We start from the raw sequence: 21989 nt of genomic DNA on the forward strand, positions 1-21989 counted from the left end.
ATTTAAGAAGACTGAAATCATATCAAGCACTTTCTCTGATCACATTGGCAAGAAACTATTTGAAATCAACCACAACAGAAAAGCTCAAAAATTCTCAAACACATGGAAACTAAACAGCAGGTTGTTAAATAACGAATGAATTAAGAATGAGATCAAAGAAGAAATAAAAAAATTCCTAGAAACAAATGATAATGAGCATACAACAACTCAAAATTTATGGGATACAGCAAAAGTAGTACTGAGAGGGAAGTTCATAGTACTACAGGCACACTTTAAGAAGCTAGAAAAAGCTCAAATAAACAACTTAACCCTGCATCTAAAAGAACTAGAAAAAGAACAGCAAGTAAAGCCCAAATGTAGTAGAAGGAAGGAAATAATAAAGATCAGAGCAGAAATAAATGACATAGAGACTAAAGAAACAATACAGAGGATCAATGAAACTAGGAGCTGGTTCTTAGAAAAGATAAACAAGATTGATGAACCTTTAACTAGACTCACCAAGAAAGAGAGAGAGAGGACTCAAATAAATAAAATTAGAAATGAGAGGGGAGAAATAACAACTGTACACAACAGAAATACAAAATATTGTAAGAAAATATTATGAAGAACTGTATGCCAAAAAACTAGACAACCTAGAGCAGGGGTCTCAAACCTAGAGGAAATGGACAAATTCCTTGAAACATACAATCTTCCAAAAATCAATCTGGAATAGTCAGAAAACCTAAACAGACCGATTACACCAAATGAGATCAAAACAGTTATCAAAAAACTCCCAACAAAGAAAAGTCCTGGGCCGGATGGTTTCACAAGTGAATTCTACCAACTATTCAAAGAAGAACTAACTCCTATCCTTCTCAAGCTATTTCAAAAAATTCAAGAGGAAGGAAGACTTCCAAGCTCCTTTTATGAGGCGAGCATAATTCTGATTCCAAAACCAGGCAAAGACAACACAAAGAAAGAAAATTATAGGCCAATATCCCTGATAAATATAGATGCTAAAATCCTCAACAAAATATTAGCAAACCGGATCCAACAATATATGGAAAAAATCATACACCATGATCAAGTGAGATTTATTCTGGGGAGGCAAAGCTGGTACAATATTCGCAAATCAATCAATATGATTCATCACATAAACAAAAGGAAGGAGAAAACCACATGATAATTTCAACAGATGCAGAAAAAGCATTTGATAAAATCCAGCATCCAGTCATGATCAAAACTCTCAACAAAGTGGGAATACAGGGAACATACCTAAACATGATAAAAGTCATCTATGAGAAACACACATCATACTCAATGGGCAAAAATTAAAAGCAATCCCCTTAAGATCAGGAACAAGGCAGGGGTGCCCCCTTTCACCACTCTTATTCAACATAGTCCTGGAAGTCCTAGCCACAGCAATCAGACAAGAAGAAATAACAGGCATTCAAGTTGAAAAAGAAGAAGTAAAGCTATCATTATTTGCAGATGATATGATATTGTATATAGAAAACCCTAAAGTCTCAGTCAAAAAAACTACTGGACCTGATAAATGAATTCAGCACAATGGCAGGATATAAAATTAATACCAGAAATCAGAGGCATTTTTATATACCAACAATGAACAGTCAGAAAGAGAAATTAAGGAAACAATCCCCTTCACTATTACAACCAAAAAAATAAAGTACCTAGGAGTACATTTAACCAAGGAGACTAAAGACTTGTACTTGGAAAATTATAAAACATTGATAAAAGAAATCAAGGAAGATACAAACAAGTGGAAGCATATACCATGCTCATGATTAGGAAGAATAAACATCATTAAAATGTCTATATTACCCAAAGTAATTTATAAATTCAATGCAATACCAATTAAAATACCAATGACATACTTTAAAGATATAGATCACATATTCCAAAAATTTATATGGAACCAAAAAAGAACACGAATAGCCTTAGCAATCTTAAAAAAGAAGAATAAAGGGGGAGGTATCACACTTCCTGATATCAAGCTATACTACAAGGCCGTTGTACTCAAAACAGTGTGGTACTGGCATAAGAACAGGCACATAGATCAATGGAACAGAACGAAGAACCCAGAAACAAACCCACAGCTCTATGGACAACTGATATTTGACAACGGAGGTAAGGGCATACAATGGAGTAAAGACAGCCTCTTCAACAAACGGTGTTGGGAAAATTGGACAGCAACCTGCAAAAAATGAAACTAGACCACCAACTTATACCATTCACAAAAATAAACTCAAAATGGATAAAAGACTTAAATGTAAGGCGTGAAACCATAAGCATCTTAGAAGAAAACATAGGCAGTAAGCTCTCCGACATCTCTCACAGCAATATATTTGCTGATTTATCTCCACAGGGAAGTGAAATAAAAGACAGGATAAACAAATGGGACTATATCAAACTAAAAAGCTTCTGCACAGCCAAAGACAATAAGAACAGAATAAAAAGACAAACTACACAATGGGAGAACATATTTGACAGTACGTCTGATAAGGGGTTAATAACCAAAATTTATAAAGAACTTGTAAATCTCAACACCAGGAAGACAATCCAATCAAAAATGGGCAAAAGAAATGAATAAACACTTCTCCAAAGAGGATATACAGATGGCCAATAGGCATATGAAAAAATGCTCAACATCATTAATCATTAGAGAAATGCAAATTAAAACCACAATGAGATATCATCTCACACCGGTCAGAATGGCACTCATCAACAAAACAACACAGAATAAGTGCTGGCGAGGATGTGGAGAAAAGGGAACCCTCTTACACTGCTGGTGGGAATACAGACTAGTGCAGCCTCTGTGGAAAACAGTATGGAGATTCCTCAAAAAATTGAAAATCGAACTGCCTTTTGACCCAGCCATCCCACTTTTAAGAATATACCCCAAGGACATCATAGAACGGTTCCAGAAGGAGAAATGCACCCCCATGTTTATGGCAGCATTGTTCACAACAGCGAAGATCTGGAAACAGCCCAAGTGTCCGTCAGAGGACGAGTGGATTAAAAAGCTCTGGTACATATATACTATGGAATACTACTCAGCCATAGAAATGATGACATTGGATCATTTACAATAACATGGATGGACCTTGATAACATTATACGGAGTGAAATAAGTAAATCAGAAAAAACTAAGAACTATATGAACCCATACATAGATGGAACATAAAAATGAGACTCAGAGACATGGACAAGAATGTGATGGTAACAGAGGGTGGGGTGGAGGGGTGGGGAGGGGGCAAGGAAGGAGAGGTAGGGGGTAGGGGGAGGAGAGGGGCACAAAGAAAACCAGATAGAAGGTGACAGAAGACAATTTGACTTTGGGTGAGGGGTATGCAGCATAATCAAATGTCAAAATAATCTGGAGATGTTTTCTTGGAACATATGTACCCTGATTTATCAATGCCATTGCATTAAAATTAATAAAAATAAGATAAAAAATATATATAATAAAAATTAAAAAAAGAAGGTATACGGCCTGACCAGGTGGTGGCGCAGTGGATAGAGCGTCGGACTGGGATGCGGAAGGACCCAGGTTCGAGACCCCGAGGTCGCCAGCTTGAGCGCGGGCTCATCTGGCTTGAGCAAAGAGCTTACCAGCTTAGACCCAAGGTCCCTGGCTCCAGCAGGGGGTTACTCGGTCTGCTGAAGGCCCGCGGTCAAGGCACATGTGAGAAAGCAATCGATGAACAACTAAGAAGTCGCAACGCGAAACTGATGATTGATGCTTCTCATCTCTCTCCATTCCTGTCTGTCTGTCCCTGCCTATCTCTGCCTCTGTAAAAAAAAAAAAAAAAAAAAAAAAAAAAAAAAAAAAAAGAAGGTATACGTTTGCAGGAGAAAAAGATTTGGTGTCTCCTGTTCATCAGCATTCAAAAGAAATTTAAAATTTTTTAAGTAAAACGCATGATATGGTAGACCCATAGGAGTTCCAGGATATGACTCCCCCCTTTTAAATTTTTTTAAATTGACCTTAAAATATTTGCTGGGTACACTTTAATAATACCTTGACTTTAAAGATTGTAAGAAATACACATAATTCAAAAGGTTTGACAAAATACAGTAAATGCTTTTACTACATATGCAGGAGCATTGTCAGTTTAACCAGTTTAGGAAATCCAATAGTAGAAAAATGCATACAGACAATGAGCTATAACATGCTTAGCAACCTCTCCTGTTCTGACAGAGGTTACTATAAATCCAGAATAGGTAACCACTATAACGTGGGCATAGGACTGTTTGCCAAATGACATCCATTTGCCAAAGTTGTCCTGGTAGGAGTCCTTGAAGGTTAACTCCAAATGAAGGGAGACATTGTAGTATAGGAAATCCTTGGACAGGATTTCCCAATCTGCCATGCTGCTTCCCGAGAAAGTTGAAACTGTTTACACAGGGCTGCAGCGTTCTGGTCATGAATAGTATGAGACTGAATTGTTCGATCTGTCATAGTTGCTCCAAATAATTTTCTTTTGGGTAGCTTGATCAACAAGGGCATTCCCTTGTGCTAAAGCTCCAGGGAGCATGGAGTGAGCTCGAGTAAGTCCTATAAAACATGGAGCTCTATGTTGACATACAAGTCTTTGAAGAAGGAGGAACTGCTGAAATAGTTCATCAGGAGTTGTCCCTAAGACAGCAGTCTTTATAGTGGAAACAACCATAAGAAAATATTTGCTGTCTGTATATAGATTAAAGGAGGAATATGGCAAATGCTGAAAAGCCATGATAATGGCATATAATTCTAGTCTTTGAGCTGATTTTAAGTTGACTGTTTCAGTGTAAAGTTGTCCATTGATTTGCAAAAGCAATTTGCCATTTAGTGGAAGTTTCCCAGAGCCATTGTTGTTGATCCTTTGAAAAAAGGAACAACAATAATTCTGAGGCTCAAAACTGTAAGGGTCGCCTATGCTCCTTGATAATCCAGGAGGCGACAAAATCAAAATATGGAAGTGTATTCCATGGGCTGTTAGATGGTTCAATGTGCCCAAGCTGTAGCTGCTCTTGTACCAATTGAGCAGCTGCCCTAAGTTTCTCCTGAGAAAGGGGCCATTGGTCTACTCATACAGGATTATCTGATTTCCAAGTAATTGGGTCTCCACAATGCATTATTGGGATAGCAGGAGCTACAAAGGCCCCTATGCTAAATTTTGATATCCTAACCCACACCTTCTGGTATTGGGTGCCACTTCAATGGGGGTGAGAATTCCTCGCTGTTCTTTCCCTAGTCCCTTGGTGGGCAAAAATCCCCGATCAAGCACCTGAGTACTGACTAAACCATTAGGACTGACAAGCAACACTCCCATATTTTTCAAAACATCTCTACCCCACAAATTAACTGGCCATACAGGGAGCACATAAGGCTTAAAAAGTCCAGAATGAGCCTGACCAGGCGGTGGCGCAGTGGATAGAGCGTCGGACTGGGATGCGGAAGTACCCAGGTTCGAGACTCCGAGGTCACGCGCGGGCTCATCTGGCTTGAGCAAAGAGCTCGCCAGCTTGGACCCAAGGTCGCTGGCTCCAGCAAGGGGTTACTCGGTCTGCTGAAGGCCCACGGTCAAGGCACATGTGAGAAAGCAATCAATGAACAACTAAGAAGTCGCAACGCGCGAGAAACTGATGATTGATGCTTCTCATCTCTCTCTGTTCCTGTCTGTCTGTCCCTGTCTATCTCTGCCTCTGTAAAAAAAAAAAAAAAAATCCAGAATGACCTTCTTAATCTTCCCAATGTAAAAAACTAGAACTTTGTTGAGGGGATTTACTCTGCCCTATACCTTGTAATTCTGTGGCTGCTGCATGAGAGGGCCAGGAAGGAGGCCAATGTAGCTTAGCAATAACAGATACATCAGCTCCAGTTATCTAAAAGTCCTTTAAATTTATGCCGATGTATTGTTAGTTCCATTTCAGGGGGTTCCTGACCTATTTTTTTAAATCCAATTGGCAAAATCAGAGAAGCCAAATCACCAATTTTCTTGGGGCCCCTTTTGCAGGATGTGGCCTGAGAAGCAGAATTAGCATCCTTATACTATTCTTCTAACTGCCTGAATTAGCCATGAGACACATTCTTTTTTTTTATTAATTTTAATGGGGTGACAGTGACAAATCAGGGTACATATGTTCAGAGAAAACATCTCTAGGTTATTTTGACATTTGATTATGCTGCATTCCCATCACCCAAAGTCCAATTGTCTTCCGTCACCTTCTAACTGGTTTTCTTTGTGCCCCTCTCCTCCCCCAACCCCTTTCCTCTCCTCCCCCCCCCCACCCCGTAACCCCCACACTCTTGTCCATGTCTCTGAGTCTCATTTTTATGTCCCACCTATGTATGGATGATTTTTATTCTGGAATGTAAAGCTCATTTTCATTAAATTATATTTGCTATATAATAATGTATGTTTCAAGTGTACAGTACAGTGAGTTTCACATTTATAAACCTTACAAAGTGATCACCACAAAAAGGGCCACTGTCCATCTCTCACTATACAAAGTTATTGTGATATTATTGACTGTATTCCCTATGTTATACTTTACATCCCCATGATTTATTTATGTTTGTACCTCTTAATCCCCTTCACTTTTTTTTCCCATTCCTCCACAGCCTAACTTTCTGGCAACAAACAGTTTTTCTGTATCAATGAATATGCTTGTTTTCTTTGTTTAATTCTATAGATTCCACACATAAGTGAGATGATACAGTGTCTTCTTCTGACTTATTTCACTCGGCATAATACATTCTGAGTCTATCCATGTTGTCAGAAATGACAAGATTTCACTCTTTTTCATGGCTGAGTAATATTCCATATATATTTATATATGTGTGTGTATATATATATAATATATATATATATATTCCATATATTCTCAGAGATAGCTGTTCTATATGTAGTTGTAGTTTTGGTGTCAATGAGAAGAGGTGAGTTCAGGATCCTCCTACTCTGCCATCTTGAACTTGAAGCCAGGGACTTGCTCTTGAAAGCCAATTTAGCTTGTCCATGAAATGTCATTCCCTGTGGTTGGTGCACTGCCCCTGCAAGAAATGTGTCTCAGGATGGGACTACCAGATCCGATGCTGAGTCTCAACTGTATCAAAAATTCATCCACAGAGTAAAACAAAAAAAGAGGCCAAAGCTCTCAAGTATGGATTCCCTGTAGTCAACAGCACTAAGAACACACTTCTAATTAAACAAGTTGGACGTACGTATCACTTCTTGCAACTAGGGAGAATATATACTACTGGGAATCCTGGGGCATTTTACTAAGAAGGAGGTAGAGAGGACTTCTAGGATGCGGGGTTGTGTGGGATGCTCCTGGAAAAGATTCAAAGTAGTAGAGCTTTGACCTGGTTTAGATGCTGTCAGGAAGTGGGGTTAGTTCCACGATTCTATGAATTCTACCTAATTCTATGATTTTAATAAATCTTACTATGAGGCAAGAAAAAAGAAGACAGGCTGAGTCTGTGATTTATAAGGAAGCAATGTCACTCACGGTGGCCAAGATGAAAACATGCATTTCATTATTATGACTTCAACAAAGTTCATATTTTTGTCTATGTTCAGATACGATCACAGATTGAGCTTGTTTCATTTCAATCCAAGGACACAGAGTGGTCTTGTCTAAAGCTCATGTTCTGTGAAACTGTTTAGGTTCAACAGGGGGGTAACACAGCCTAGTGTGAATGTCAGGTCAATGCTAAGAAGCACCAAGCTTGAGGTAGTGCCAGTTCAACTCTTTCCCAGCTGTGAGGAACTGCTTTTCTCTTCCTCACAAGAAATCATAGTGTAACGAGAGACATAACAACAACAAAATAATCTCATCATGAGAAAACAATCAGATGCAGATTGTGAAATGTACAAAACAACTGTTTTATACTCTTTTCCAATGTCAATGTCATAAAAGAAAAAAATGCACAATACTCTAACTTAAAGAAACAAACATAACACATAATCCTGGATCCAATAAAAATCTAAAAAGAGTATTTTTAGGACAGCACGGGAAATCTGAATACAGATTGCATATCTGATAACAGTATAGTCTCAATGTGATATGGTATTGTGGATTTAGGCAAAATATGGGAAGTAGGGGTGAAATGTCACCATACCTGCAACCTAACACTAAAATGCCTCAGGAATAAAATGAAACACATACATAAAGCATTATAGACAAATCTGGTAATTTGTTAACAATCAGTGAACTTGGGCAAAAGGTATGGAAGTGTCACTATACTATTCTTTTAATTTTTTCTTAATTTGAAATATATATTTGTAAATTAAAAAAATGGTGAGATGTAGTATTGGAAAAGGAAAAAACTAACTCAGTCTAAAGGAAACACAGAAAACTTCCTAGAATAAGAGACATCTAAAAGTCTGAAAGGTTAACCAAAAACTTCACCATGGAGCAGTGCAACACTACAGAAAGAGATAAAAGACAGTGTGTATGGTAGAGGAATGGTGAACTGAGCAACAGATAATAGCTAACAATAGCTAATGTTGTGTTGAGCACTGAATTAAACACACACTACAGATATAATCCTCAGAACAGGAAGGTGTTATCCCTATCTTACCAATAAGAAAAAAGACTCAGATGTTAATTTGCACAAGATCACACCACTAGTAAATAGTGGATAGAAGATTTGGACCTAAGTCTATCTGACTCCAAAAGGTATGTTCTTTTCACTATAATTCTAGACCAGTAAGTACATATCCGATGGTTCTGCAGATTACAATAGTATTATCTTTTTCTGGCCACTGAGGCTTACATAGTAAAAATGTGAAAGCTGCTAAAAAGACAGATGATTAACCAACAATTCCCTCCACACAACCACAGCTGCTGCCTGCAAGGTTCACTGCAGTTATCAAGTATTACAAATGGACTGTACCATTTACTGAGAGTGATAAATTGCTTACTTATTAAGATTAATAAGAAACTTTCACTCTATAATATATAAGAATGGGGAGAAAAGTTGAAGATAATCCATTAGCAACACACAATAATAAGGTGAAAAGTACAAATAGCCTGTCTTCTATGCCCTCAGAGATTTTATACATTATACAAATGTTTGTGGGTACGTCTTCACACAAATACATATGTCCATTTAAACAGACAGGATCTCACTGTTTAGTGTTTGTTTTTGCTGTACATTTGTTTTCCATATCTTAAAAATACCCCTTGGATTTACTTCCATCCCAGTGTATCTCAAATAGCTGAAGAAGTCTATGAATTAGCTAAATTATGACACATCCATATAATCACACATTGTAAAAAATCAGTTTATTTTCAGTAGTCTTCTATTGAAAATGCCTATGTGTATGTACCTATGTGTGTGTACAAATGTGTGTGTGTGTGTATGTGTGCTCTCAAAACGCGGTCCACAGAGCGCTGAGGGTCCCCCAAGGGCCTTTCAAGTAATCAACAAAGTCAAACCAGTTTCATAGCACTGAGACAATAGTTACATTATCCACCACACTGACGTTTGCACTGATAATCTAAAACCAATGGCAGTAGGCAGGCTGCTGGCCTCCTAGCAGGAATCAAGAAAATGGCACTAAACACTACTTACTAGCAACTGTCATATTCCTTACTGCCACTCACTTGTATTAAAAAAAATTTTAATGCTAGTTTAACTTAAGAATGTCAATGATGGGCCCTGGCTGGTTGGCTCAGCAGTAGAGCATCAGCCTGGCGTGTGGAAGTCCTGGGTTCGATTCCCGGCCAGGACACACAGGAGAAGTACCCATCTGTTTCTCCACCCTTCCCCCTCTCCTTTCTCTCTATCTCTCTCTTCCCCTCCCGCAGCCAAGGCTCCATTGGAGCAAAGTTGGCCCAGGCTCTGAGAATGGCTCTGTGGCCTCCGCCTCAGGCATTAGAATGGCTCTGGTCGAAACAGAGCAACAGCCCAGATGGGCAGAGCATCGCCCCCTGGTGGGCATGCCAGGTGGAACCCGATCAGGCGCATGTGGGAGTCTGTCTGCCACCCCCCCACCCCCGCTTCTCACTTCAGAAAAATACAAAAAAAAAGAATATCATTGATGAAGCAGAAAATTTATTAACTTTATTTACTAAATCCCAACCCTTGAGACCATTTCTTTTTAAAAGTCTGTGGGGAAAAAGGCAAACTATAACTATTATAAATAATATAAGTTGGATAAACTGGCTATCCTAGTCTGAATAGTTATGGTTTGATTTTTTTTTAATTTCCTTTAGAGCAATTAACAATTTTTTGATATGTGTAATAGACGGGTCAATATTTGTAAGAAACAAAGTACAGATATTAAAAAATCAAAAAAAATCAACTATAAGAATAATTCAGCATCTTTTCTTTTGGTTTCACATTTTTTTTATTTGATTGGTTGGTGTTGTTGCTTTTGTGCTGTTGTTTCACAGAAGAGAGGAGTAAATGTGTTCTGAGTTAGCAAAACAATACCAAGAACATGAAAAACACCTTCAAGTGCTTGATGTTTACTGCATAATATGAAATCATCATAATAGATAAAGGGGCTTCTGACTTCATGGTACAGTATTTCAGGTTTAGCATATATGCATAATTAGCTAATCATCATGTTTTAATATCACAAATTCAAAATAATCACTTACCAAACACTATTCCTTTAGCAAATGGAGGAAACAATTCCGAATGTCGGAATAAGTTTTTGTGAATTTGCCACAGTTCTTTGTGTAGTTTCTTAAAGTCACTGTATCTCTTCCATACAATTATCTAAAGAGAGAAGAAAATTAAATGTGTATCTCATAGTGAAACTATTTAGGTTCAGATATCTGAACATAGTTGTTTCATTAAAGTACTCAAACCTGTTATGCAAAGGCAAACAAGTATAAGTTCTAAACAACATGGGTAACTCTCTAAAATACACTGATATATGCTTTAAAAATATAAAACAGCAATTCTTCCTCCAAATGTTTCTTTAAATTTCATTTTAAACAAGTACTATTTCCTTCACATTGGAAAAATATTCAACCTGATACAAAGAAGGCCTATCCTACCTAAAATGTCATTTAACCTGTTCGAAAGCCAATTACTATGGGCTGTGGAAATGAGCTACATGTCAAAATATATGTTGTCTCAAAAAGGGCATATTTATAAATACAAAATAATTAATTTAGACTTTTTAAATACAAAGTATATACTCAGCACTTGCCTAAAAGGATAAACAAAGTTAATCACACTAAGGGAAAAAATAGCTATGTAGTAAGTAATTAACATGAACTTTTTTATTTCATAAATCTCAATTTAAATTAGTAATAGGATTTCTGTGAGCAAGGTAAATCCTGATCAGGATACCACGAAAACTAGTATATTTCAAAATCAACAATCATCTAGATCAGGGGTCCCCAAACTTTTTACACAGGGGGCCAGTTCACTGTCCCTCAGACCGTTGGAGGGCTGGACTATAAAAAAAAACTATGAACAAATTCCTATGCACACTGCACATATCTTATTTTTAAGTAAAAAAACAAAACGGGAACAAATACAATATTTAAAATAAAGAACAAGTAAATTTAAATCAACAAACTGACCAATATTTCAATGGGAACTATGCTCCTCTCGCTGACCACCAATGAAAGAGGTGCCCCTTCCAGAAGTGCAGCGGGGCCGGATAAATGGCCTCAGGGGGCCACATGTGGCCCGCAGGCCATAGTTTGGGGACCCCTGATCTAGATTATATCAATACAACATGTAAAAAAAGTAAATTTACCTAAACTACTTTCAATTATTGTTTAACCTCATTCAGATTAAATTAGAAAAAAAAACTTTATAAAGAAAAAGTTTGAACATGGCCTTGACATAACTGATTCACATCCCAGTCTCCATGAGTAAAACTGAGTTTTAAATTCTGTCACCTCATATATTGGGGCCTCTGCTAAAAAACCTACTTACCTCACACTTCTAACAAACTCAGTATTAGAGTGCAATGCAAATAAGCAAAGCTTTAAGACTCTTGTAAAAACATTTGTTCTCTGCATATATGAAATCCTTCACTAAACTTTGTCAAACTACCAAAAATTCTATCATGATTAATAAGTTTCTTGTTTTTTTATTATTATGGATTATTTTAGAAACAGAGAGAGGAAGGAAAGGAGGCAGAGAGGGAGGGAGAGAGGGGGAGAAAGAGAGAAAGAAAGAGAGTAAGAAGCATTTATTTGTTGTTCCATTTAGTTGTGCATTCGTTGGTCGCCTCTCATATGGGCCCTGACCGGGGATCAAATCTGCAACCTTGGCATTTCAGGATGATTCTCTTCTAACCAACTGACTGAACGTACCAGCCAGGGCCAGTTTTTTGCTTCTAACATAGATATCTGACCTAGGAAACTAGTCAGACTATAATATGAATTCATTTAAGCAGGCTACTCCCTTCTGATGCTTCCTTTTATTCATTTACTCAACAAAAATAGTCATTAAAACAAGTATTTGCATGGCCTTACTTTGTGCTAGGCACTATGTTGGCAACAAAGGATGAAGAAATGGGAAACATAATCTCAGCCCTCAAAGAGTTCCAGTCTAGTTAGGAAGAATAAACCAACACAGTAGCAACTGCAAGACAGCAGGCTGATAAATGCTAGAAGGGCAGCCCAAGGGTGTTGCGGAAAAGCTCCTACCCCGGCCCTGGGCAACTAAGAAGGCTTCACAGAAAGTATCACACTAAGTGAGTAACCTGAAGGGAAGTAGTGATCAGACCAACAAAAACAGAGAAAGAAGGGGCTGTAGATGACGTTTCTAAAAGGAGAGCGATACCAAATATAATTACTAGAATTCTGGCTTTGCAACTGGATAAATGATGATACGTTTCTAAAAGGAGAGCGATACCAAATATAATTACTAGAATTCTGGCTTTGCAACTGGATAAATGATGATACTATTCCCTAAGATGAAAAGCCAAGGGAGAAGAAGCTATTTTCGGATAACAACAAAGATCAATTTTAGATACACTGGACTTATGTACTTTTGAGGCAATTGATGTCCAATCAACTATACTGCTCACAAAAATTAGGGGATATTTTATCGCTTCATATTCATTTTGAAAATATCCCCTAATTTTTGAGAGCAGTATAGATGGATTTGGGGTTTAAGAGCAAGAACTAAGCAAGATGTCTTCATTTGGGAGCATCAGCAGAGAGACGGCAATCACTCAGGAAAGGCTTCTCAGGATTTGTAATGCGATAAGGAGTCTAACAACGGAATACCAGGGAGCCCTAACACCGAGGGGCCAATCAGAAATAAGGAAGAGGAAACCAGGTGCAAAGTAAGTGTCTAAGAAGCTTGACTGTGCTATGAGAGACAATGCTGAGGGCAAAGGAAGACACATGTCCAGAAAAAACCAGATCAAGAGAAACTGAGAAAGCCAAATCAATACTTGAAAAGCAAAAAAAAAAAAAATTATAGTGATTTTAATTTTCATACTTTGTGCTTCCCTGTATACTCTACTTTTAATACATGAACATAATTCTTTTATTGAAAAAAAATGTTATCTTAAAAATAGATCAAATTATGGTGACATGACACTTCCAAATGCTTAACGAGGAATTGGGTGACCAGCCTATACAGGTAATAATATTACATGAGTAAGTGCTACCCAGAAAGCTGTTAGGAACTAGACATGGGAGCAATTCAAAAGTCTGTAGCTCATAGAAATAAATCTGAAGATAAAATTTATATTCTAGTTAGGGTCTCTGTAAAATAAAGGCAGAGTAATTTAAAGGGTGAACCTTAACAATTTAGTCATAATACTGATAATCCCATGGTACATAAATTAACAGGGTGTCCGGCCTGACCTGTGGTGGCGCAGTGGATAAAGCATCGACCTGGAAATGCTGAGGTCGCCGGTTCGAAACCCTGGGCTTGCCTGGTCAAGGCACATATGGGAGTTGATTCTTCCAGCTCGTCCCCCCTGTCTCTGTCTCTGTCTCTTTCTCTCCCTCTCTCTCCTCTCTAAAATGAATAAAATAAAAATTAAGCCTGACCGCCCTGGCCGGTTGGCTCAGCGGTAGAGCGTCAGCCTAGCGTGCAGAGGACCGGGGTTCGATTCCCGGCAGGGCACACAGGAGAAGCGCCCATTTGCTTCTCCACCCCTCCGCCGCGCTTTCCTCTCTGTCTCTCTCTTCCCCTCCCGCAGCCAAGGCTCCATTGGAGCAAAGATGGCCCGGGCGCTGGGGATGGCTCCTTGGCCTCTGCCCCAGGCGCTAGAGTGGCTCTGGTCGCAACATGGCAACACCCAGGAGGGGCAGAGCATCGCCCCCTGGTGGGCAGAGCGTCGCCCCATGGTGGGCGTGCCGGGTGGATCCCGGTCGGGCGCATGCGGGAGTCTGTCTGACTGTCTCTCCCTGTTTCCAGCTTCAGAAAAATGGGGGAAAAAAAAAATTAAGCCTGACCTGTGGTGGCGCAGTGGATAAAGCCTCGACCTGGAAATGCTGAGGTCGCCAGTTCAAAACCCTGAGTTTGCCTGGTCAAGGCACATATGGGAGTTGATGCTTCCAGCTCCTCCCCACCTTCTCTCTCTCTCTCTCTCTCTCTCTCTCTCTCTCTCTCTGTCTCTCTCTCTCTCTCTCCCTTTCTCTCTCCTCTCTAAAATGAATAAATAAAAATTTTAAAAAAATTAAAATAAAAATTAACAGGGTGTCCAAGCAAGAGTCAGAACTGCCCCACAAGGTGAGAATCTCTGTTTCTTCACCATGCCCTAATTTATTCACTCACGTATTCCTTGTTCTCAACACCAGAGCTTTAGAACTGAAATACCTAAGAGCAAACAGAAACCCTCCAGAAATGCAGGAAATCAAAGCATCACAAAATGTCACCATCCACCGACTCCTTTTCTTCTTACTCCTTTTAAATTTGGACATTTCTAGAAATCTTCAAAATGGAAAAGAAAACAGTAGCACACTCCCATTACATCAATAAGTACCAATGTTTATAAAACCAGACTACATGTAGTCCCAAAAGATACATGCAAAGTTTATTTTCTCTAATAATCCATTTTTTTCTATTATAAAAAAAATGTATAACAGCCATTGTTCTATTGAACCAACTCTGCAGAAACTTCTTAGTCATTAAATGTATGTGTAAAATTCCTCAATTTAGCATTGATTTAATTACCATCATAGATTATAAATTTAATAGCTTAATTTTTATTAAAAACATTCCCTTAAATATTTTTACATTAAAAAAGTTTTAAGATACCTTCATTTAATGATACCGAAAACCTTAAGATCTCTTTTATTTTACAAAACCACTCAATTCAATTAACTTTGTCCTTTTTACTCTTCTACAATACTAAGAACTTGCGGGATCATCTACCAGACTATTTGATTATGGATTTTCTTTCCCTTGACATATTTCTTACTCCAGAGAAATTACTACCTACAGAGAAACAAAGCTGTATAAGTTCCTTTTTTCATGAGGTAGGAGACATTTCAACCTCTCTCTTTACTTGCTACAAGTATTCACGCTCAAGAATCTTCTGGAGAAGTCACAACTATTGCTGCCCCCCTCATATTCACACATGCCGCTCTTAATGAATAAAAATTTAGAGGAAATATTTAACAGATATGAAAATAAAAGCTATCACGGATAATTTTAAATTACTTATTCCATGTTAGTATTTAAGAATTCTTAGGAAGAAAACACTGCATGTGCCAAGACACGTGTATATATATATATATGCATGTATAAACAAATAGCAAAATTTCTCCAGTTTGATATGGATAGCATATTATAAGCCCTATATTTGGTTAGATTTGCCATATATCACTAATCCTCAATAGCCCTTGCAGCCTGACTACATTCTAAAGCAGCAATTAAAGGAATCAGTTAACAGAAAAAGTGAAAGGAAAGGAAATGGAAACAAATTCTAAAGAGTGAATTCCTCTCCTAAATGAGAATTCCAACCTTTAAAGGAAACATGTGGGAAACTAGTAAAAAGCACTGTTATAATTTTAAGATTATTCTATATTTTAAGAAGCCAGCTAGACAGAAGACATGCTTTTTTGTTTTTCAGGGGTTTTTTCATAGCATTTCTAACAAAGGACCATGCAATCATCTAACTAAAGGTCACTTACAAGAGTTTTCTGATGAATGATTCACCAACAGCTGTTATTATAAAAGAGTTTTCCCCAAAAAAGGATTAAGGAAATGGCAGAGAGTATGTTCATGATAGGTTGGTTCAGGATTCTCCCTGGAAAAGGGGAACATCAAGCTACAAACTGCAGCACAGCAATCAGACAATATTTTTAAAAGAAACACAACCCATTTTTCAATTTTAACAGAGTTGTAAATTTTCAAAAGAAGAAAACCCTGATATTGACTATTAATTCAACATTGTAAAGAATTCTATATTCTAAAGAACAGTTCATACTAATCAATTGACACTTTAAGTAGAGAATACTTCAATCGACGTAAATTACTTTCACTGCCCTTAGAAGGATAAATGTATAGATATACATTTTTTTCTTCCAGATTAGCAATATTACAATAGTCTCTTCATAGTTATTGGGGGCAGGGGAATAGGGGAAAAGTCAGATATCTTAAAACCCTAAGGAAAATATTAAGAAGTCTTTCTAAAATGACTTTCATTGGACTAATTCTAACCATAGGAGGAAAAAAACAAATATTAGATATAGTAAGAAATAGTAATGTATAAAAGTCAAAATGTATTCTAAAACTGATGTTACATACTCAAACCAACCAGTACCAAACAACCAACTTAAATGAATGAATAAAGCCAGATTTTTCAGTAAGAAATAGTGGGGCTGATGGCTAAATGGAAAGTACATACCCCACCTACAAACATTAAAAAAACACAATTGCAGAATCAAGATTGCTACTTTACAGTGTCTGTTTCTTTGGTAAGAAAAAAATAATCCCCACTAGATAGGGTGGGCCAAAAGTAGGTTGACAGTGGTAAAAAGTAGGTTAATAGCTGCAAATCTACACTGGCCTCATCCTGTACGTCCCCCTAATCTTAGTGAAAATGAGACTGGGTTGATCACTTAGTAAGGTATATAAATGTCTAATCGATATGTTGTACACCTGAAACTAACATAATACAATATGTCAACTGTAACTGGAAAATAAATTTTTAAAAAAGAAAATGATCAAGTATTAATATTAAAATAAATCAGAAAACTGTTAAAAGAAAAAGGCTCCTCAGATAGGATTCCTAAAAGTGTGTAAGTACAAAGTAATTACAAATTGAGAACCACAGTTTTAAGTAACAAACTGATATCACTTTAGTCAGAGGAAAAGTCTGTAAAAGAAGTTACCAACTACAAAGTTTAAAAAAGAAACATCTATAGCCAAAGCATTTTTCCAAGAAGTCAACAAGTCAACTCAATATAAAAGCAAAAGTAGACAAAAACCCATAGTTTAACATTATAATCTTTTAATTTTTTATTTTTATTTTTTTGTATTTTTCTGAAGTTGGAAACGGGGAGGCAATCAGACAGACTCCCACATGCACCCAACTGGGATCCACCTGGCATGCCCACCAGGGGGCGATGCTCCGCCAATCTGGGGCATTGCTCTGTTGCAACCAGAGCCATTCTAGTGCCTGAGGCAGAGGCCATAGAGCCATCCTCAGCGCCCTGGGCCAACTTTGCTCCAATGGAGCCTTGGCTGTGGAAGGGGAAAAGAGAGACAGAGAGGAAGGAGAGGGGGAGGGGGGGAGAAGCAGATGGGCTCTTCTCCTGTGTGCCCTGGCCGGGAATCGAACCCAGGACTCCTGCACGCCAGGCCAACGCTCTACCACTGAGCCAACCAGCCAGGGCCTTATAATCTTTTTAATTAATACAAGTTATCAAATACTTTTCATATTTTTATTAAGCAGGCATCATGATTTTGAAACAGTTAAATAGGAACCTTACTGAAATCTTGAGTGCTACCTAGCAGAAAAATTATCACATTACTAAACAGCACTATAATTCTAGAAAATCTTATTTATATAAGACCCACTAAAATTTAAGATATATTTAATAGGTCTAAATAATTCCCCAAACTCTTATTTATATAACTTAAACCCTACAAAAACTTAAAATGTACTTAAGTCTGAAATAGGACACTTCTGCTATTGTTTTGTGAGTTGAAGACAATCTCCACACAAATATACAAAGACTGACAATCCAGTTTCTTCAATAAGGCACTTAAATTAAATTTTTGTCAAATATATAAAATAAAATTTTTTATTTTTTTTATTTTTTTGTATTTTTCTGAAGCTGGAAACGGGGAGAGACAGTCAGACAGACTCCCGCATGCGCCCGATCGGGATCCACCCGGCACGCCCACCAGGGGCGATGCTCTGCCGAGACCAGAGCCACTCTAGCGCCTGGGGCAGAGGCCAAGGAGCCATCCCCAGCGCCCGGGCTATCTTTGCTCCAATGGAGCCGTGGCTGCGGGAGGGGAAGACAGAGACAGTGAGGAAGGAGGGGGGGGTGGAGAAGCAAATGGGCACTTCTCCTATGTGCCCTGGTCGGGAATCGAACCCGGGTCCCCCGCACGCCAGGCCGACGCTCTACCGCTGAGCCAACCGGCCAGGGCCTAAAATAAAATTTTCATATGAATATCATGTTACCTCCTGGACGTCCTCTGGATTTCTTCGTGAAACAACCTGAAACAAAACATACACAAAAACACCGAATCATTATCAAAATTTAAGATTTTACATTTCGTAATTACATTCAACAGCATTTGTACTAGAAATTCAATTTGCTTAAAGGAAAAGAAATACCATATCATGTCACTTACACTGAACTCAGCTATAAAACTTCACTATATGAAACACACACTAGAAAATCAGGCAAAAAGGCTGCTGAAATAATGTCCACATGCTAAAATAAAATCTATAGATTACACTCACAAAAGAATGCCTCACGCCTTCACGTTTACTTGACAATATTCCACCAAACCTATCTAACCTCCTTCCCAGCCTCCATATAAGTTAGAAGCATAAAAAAGCAGCTGCATCTGGACAAAGTATACAAAGGATTGCTCTGTATTTTCTTACAACTGAAGTGAATCTACAACTGTATGATTTCACACATAGCTCAATAAAAATTTCAATTGAAAAAAGGCAGCCACCTTGCTCAGACTCATCAATATCTATGAGAAGTAATCACTGACCACCTAATGGTGAAGAAGAAAACAAAAGTAACTTGTAAAAAATTATATTATACACAGCATTCAAGGACCATGCTATCTATTTACATTCTCTGAGCAAAGAAGAGGAGGGAGAGTTCTTTTGGACTTCTCTGATTACAAAAGCAAAAACATCTAACACCATTTAGAAAGATTTCCTCACAAAACTTGAAGAGCAGAAGGCTGGGTGCTTAAACCATCATCAAACAGCATTTTAGAGTGGGAAAAAGCTCACATTAGATACACAATATCATCTATGTAAGTATAAATATAAAACTCATAAACTTTATATTACAATATGCATTTTGCAAAAACAAGAAGATACATCAAACACATAAAAATGTTGCCTATTGATGAGAGGAAGAAAAAATCTTTGATGACTAGTGACAATACCATGAACTGGGAATCTGGATCAACTCAGCACTACTGCAGTCCAAAACAAAAACAAAAAATTACAATTTAAAGTCAGACACACCTGGGTTCAAATGCAGTTTCTCTATTTGTAGGTTTGATCTCCTCTGTAAAAGGGGATAATACTCCCTCCTTGGCCTGGCTGTTGTAGACATCAAATAAAAACACATCAACTCCATAATTGAAAAGTTAGCTCCCTCTCTCTCTCACTAGAGAGTCTAACTATCTCTTGAAACATCCTGCCTAAGAATTCCAGACAGGAAAGGTTTCCAATTGCCACTATATTCTCCTACTTTCACAATATAAAACTGTAATTAAATCTCTTAGTAATTTTCATTAATTTAGAACAGTGCTGTCCAACAGAATTTTCTCTGATGATGGAAAACAATGTTTCCTAACTGCACTGTCCAACACTGTAGCCCCTACCACATGCATGTGTGCGGCACACACGCTACTGAGCATCGGAAATATGACTACTACAAGTGAAGAACTGAAATTTTCATTTTATCTCATATAAGTTAATTAAAATTTAAATAAAAATAGCCACAGAAGGCTAATGGTTACCATATTAAACAACAATGATTTAGAATAAGGCTAGAGCCTGACTAGGCGGTGGCGCAGTGGATAGAGCGTCAGACTGGGATGCAGAAGACCCAGGTTCAAGACCCCGTTGTCACCAGCTTTAGTGCGGGCTAATCTGGTTTGAGCAAAAGCTCACCAGCTTGAGCCCAAGGTCGCTGGCTCGAGCAAGGGGTCACTCGGCCTGCTGAAGGCCCATGGTCAAGGCACATATGAGAAAGCAATCAATGAACAACTAAGGTGTTGCAACGAGCAACAAAAAACTAATGATTGATGCTTCTCATCTCTCCGTTCCTGTCTGTCTGTCCCTATCTATCCCTCCCTCTGACACTATCTCTCTGTCTCTGTTAAAAAAAAAAAAAAAAGAATAAGAGGCTAGAACAACCATATATTATTCAAATACTGAATTTTAGCTTTTACTTTCATATACTACCCCACCCCACCGCCCACCAAACACAAACATACCCTTCCAAATTACAGTGTTGGTGTTTCACATAACAAAATGATTTAATTTTGCCTTATAAATTTTTTTATATTTTTGTAAAATAAGCTAATGAGAAAACCAGGGATAATCAATCCACTAATAAACCACCCACCAAAAAACAGTCAACATAATATCACTGGAAAATAAAGTTTATTCAGATATAACTTACATTCTACAAGTTCTATTTTTCTGAAAAATTAATAGACTTCTTGAATTTAGGGGTTTCTTTTTTTTTAGATTTTATTTATTCACTTTTAGGGAGAGAGGAGAGACAGAGAGAAAAAGAGAGAGAGAAAGAAGAGAGGAGAAGCAGGAAACATCCATCAACTCCCATACGTGCCTTAACCAGGTAAGCCCAGGGTTTCAAACTGGCAACCTCAGCATTCCAGGTCAACACTTGATCCACTGCACCACCACAGGTCAGGCAGTATCTTAATATTTTAAATAATCTTCCTTTACATGTGCAAATGATATTTTTGTAACAAAAGAAATTACTTCCTGGTTTGGTGTACATATTAGAAGTATCACATTTTGAATTTTCTTCAGGTAAGCTATTCCTAGAAATCAAATATATGTGTGTACCACGTCAGCAAAAATATATTAGCCACTCCCCAACAATAGCTACACTTTTAAAACCATCTTACCAGAAATAACTGATTTGATTACGACTTCTAACCATATTCTAGGTGGCTCACATACCTATACTTCTGCTATGTACTGGGGCTATAATATGAGCAACCAGGCCCCTCCTTCACAATGCTCACAGTCTAGAGGTGCACATGATTGTGTGTCTGGATGCAGGTGAGAAAAGAGGGGAGCGTATTTTAGTATCTCAGAGAATAGTACTATGCTAAGCAACAGACTAGGAAGCAATTCATACTAGACCCTTCTTATGACAGTGAATGCTCACTGTCCAGACTACAGTTAGCAGACTACATCCCAGAAGCAGTCAAGAACAGAGTTTAGTGCCTGACCAGGCAGTGGCAGAGTGGATAAAGTGTCAGACTGTGACACAGAGGACCCAAGTTCAAAACCCCGAAGTCACTGGCTTGAACGTGGGATCATAGACATGACCCCATGGTCTTTGGCTTGAGCCCAAGTTCGCTAGCTCAAGCAAGGGGTCACTTGCTCTGCTGTAGCCCCCCTACCTGTCATGGCACATATGAGAACGCAATCAATGAACAACTAAGGAGCTGAAATAAAGAATTGATGCTTCTCATCTCTCTCCCTTCCTGTCCGTTCCTATCTGTCCCTCTCTGTCTCTGTCAAAACAACAACAACAACAAAAAAACAACAACAACACAGAGTTTAGTGGTTTATGACTTTTAATGCTTTCATGATAAGTTATTTCTGGTTGTTGTAGAAAATACAGAA

The 21989-nt window shown here is 38.1% G+C and overlaps 1 protein-coding gene across 3 annotated transcripts in view; it reads right to left on the reverse strand.

Annotated features, from left to right (window-relative positions):
* The window catches only part of RPS6KC1 (ribosomal protein S6 kinase C1), a 174452-nt gene that overhangs the window by 137772 nt on the left and 14691 nt on the right, over positions 1 to 21989 (reverse strand). For all 3 annotated transcript variants that reach the window (XM_066261385.1, XM_066261383.1, XM_066261382.1), the window contains exons 2-3: positions 18579 to 18614; positions 10600 to 10720 (exon numbers count right to left, since the gene is read on the reverse strand). In XM_066261385.1, the coding sequence (XP_066117482.1) occupies positions 10600 to 10720; positions 18579 to 18614 (157 nt within the window). The remainder of the gene's footprint in view (positions 1 to 10599; positions 10721 to 18578; positions 18615 to 21989) is intronic.

The sequence above is a fragment of the Saccopteryx bilineata genome, chromosome 2 (assembly GCF_036850765.1).
Source record: "Saccopteryx bilineata isolate mSacBil1 chromosome 2, mSacBil1_pri_phased_curated, whole genome shotgun sequence".
NCBI classification, from domain to species: domain Eukaryota; kingdom Metazoa; phylum Chordata; class Mammalia; order Chiroptera; family Emballonuridae; genus Saccopteryx; species Saccopteryx bilineata.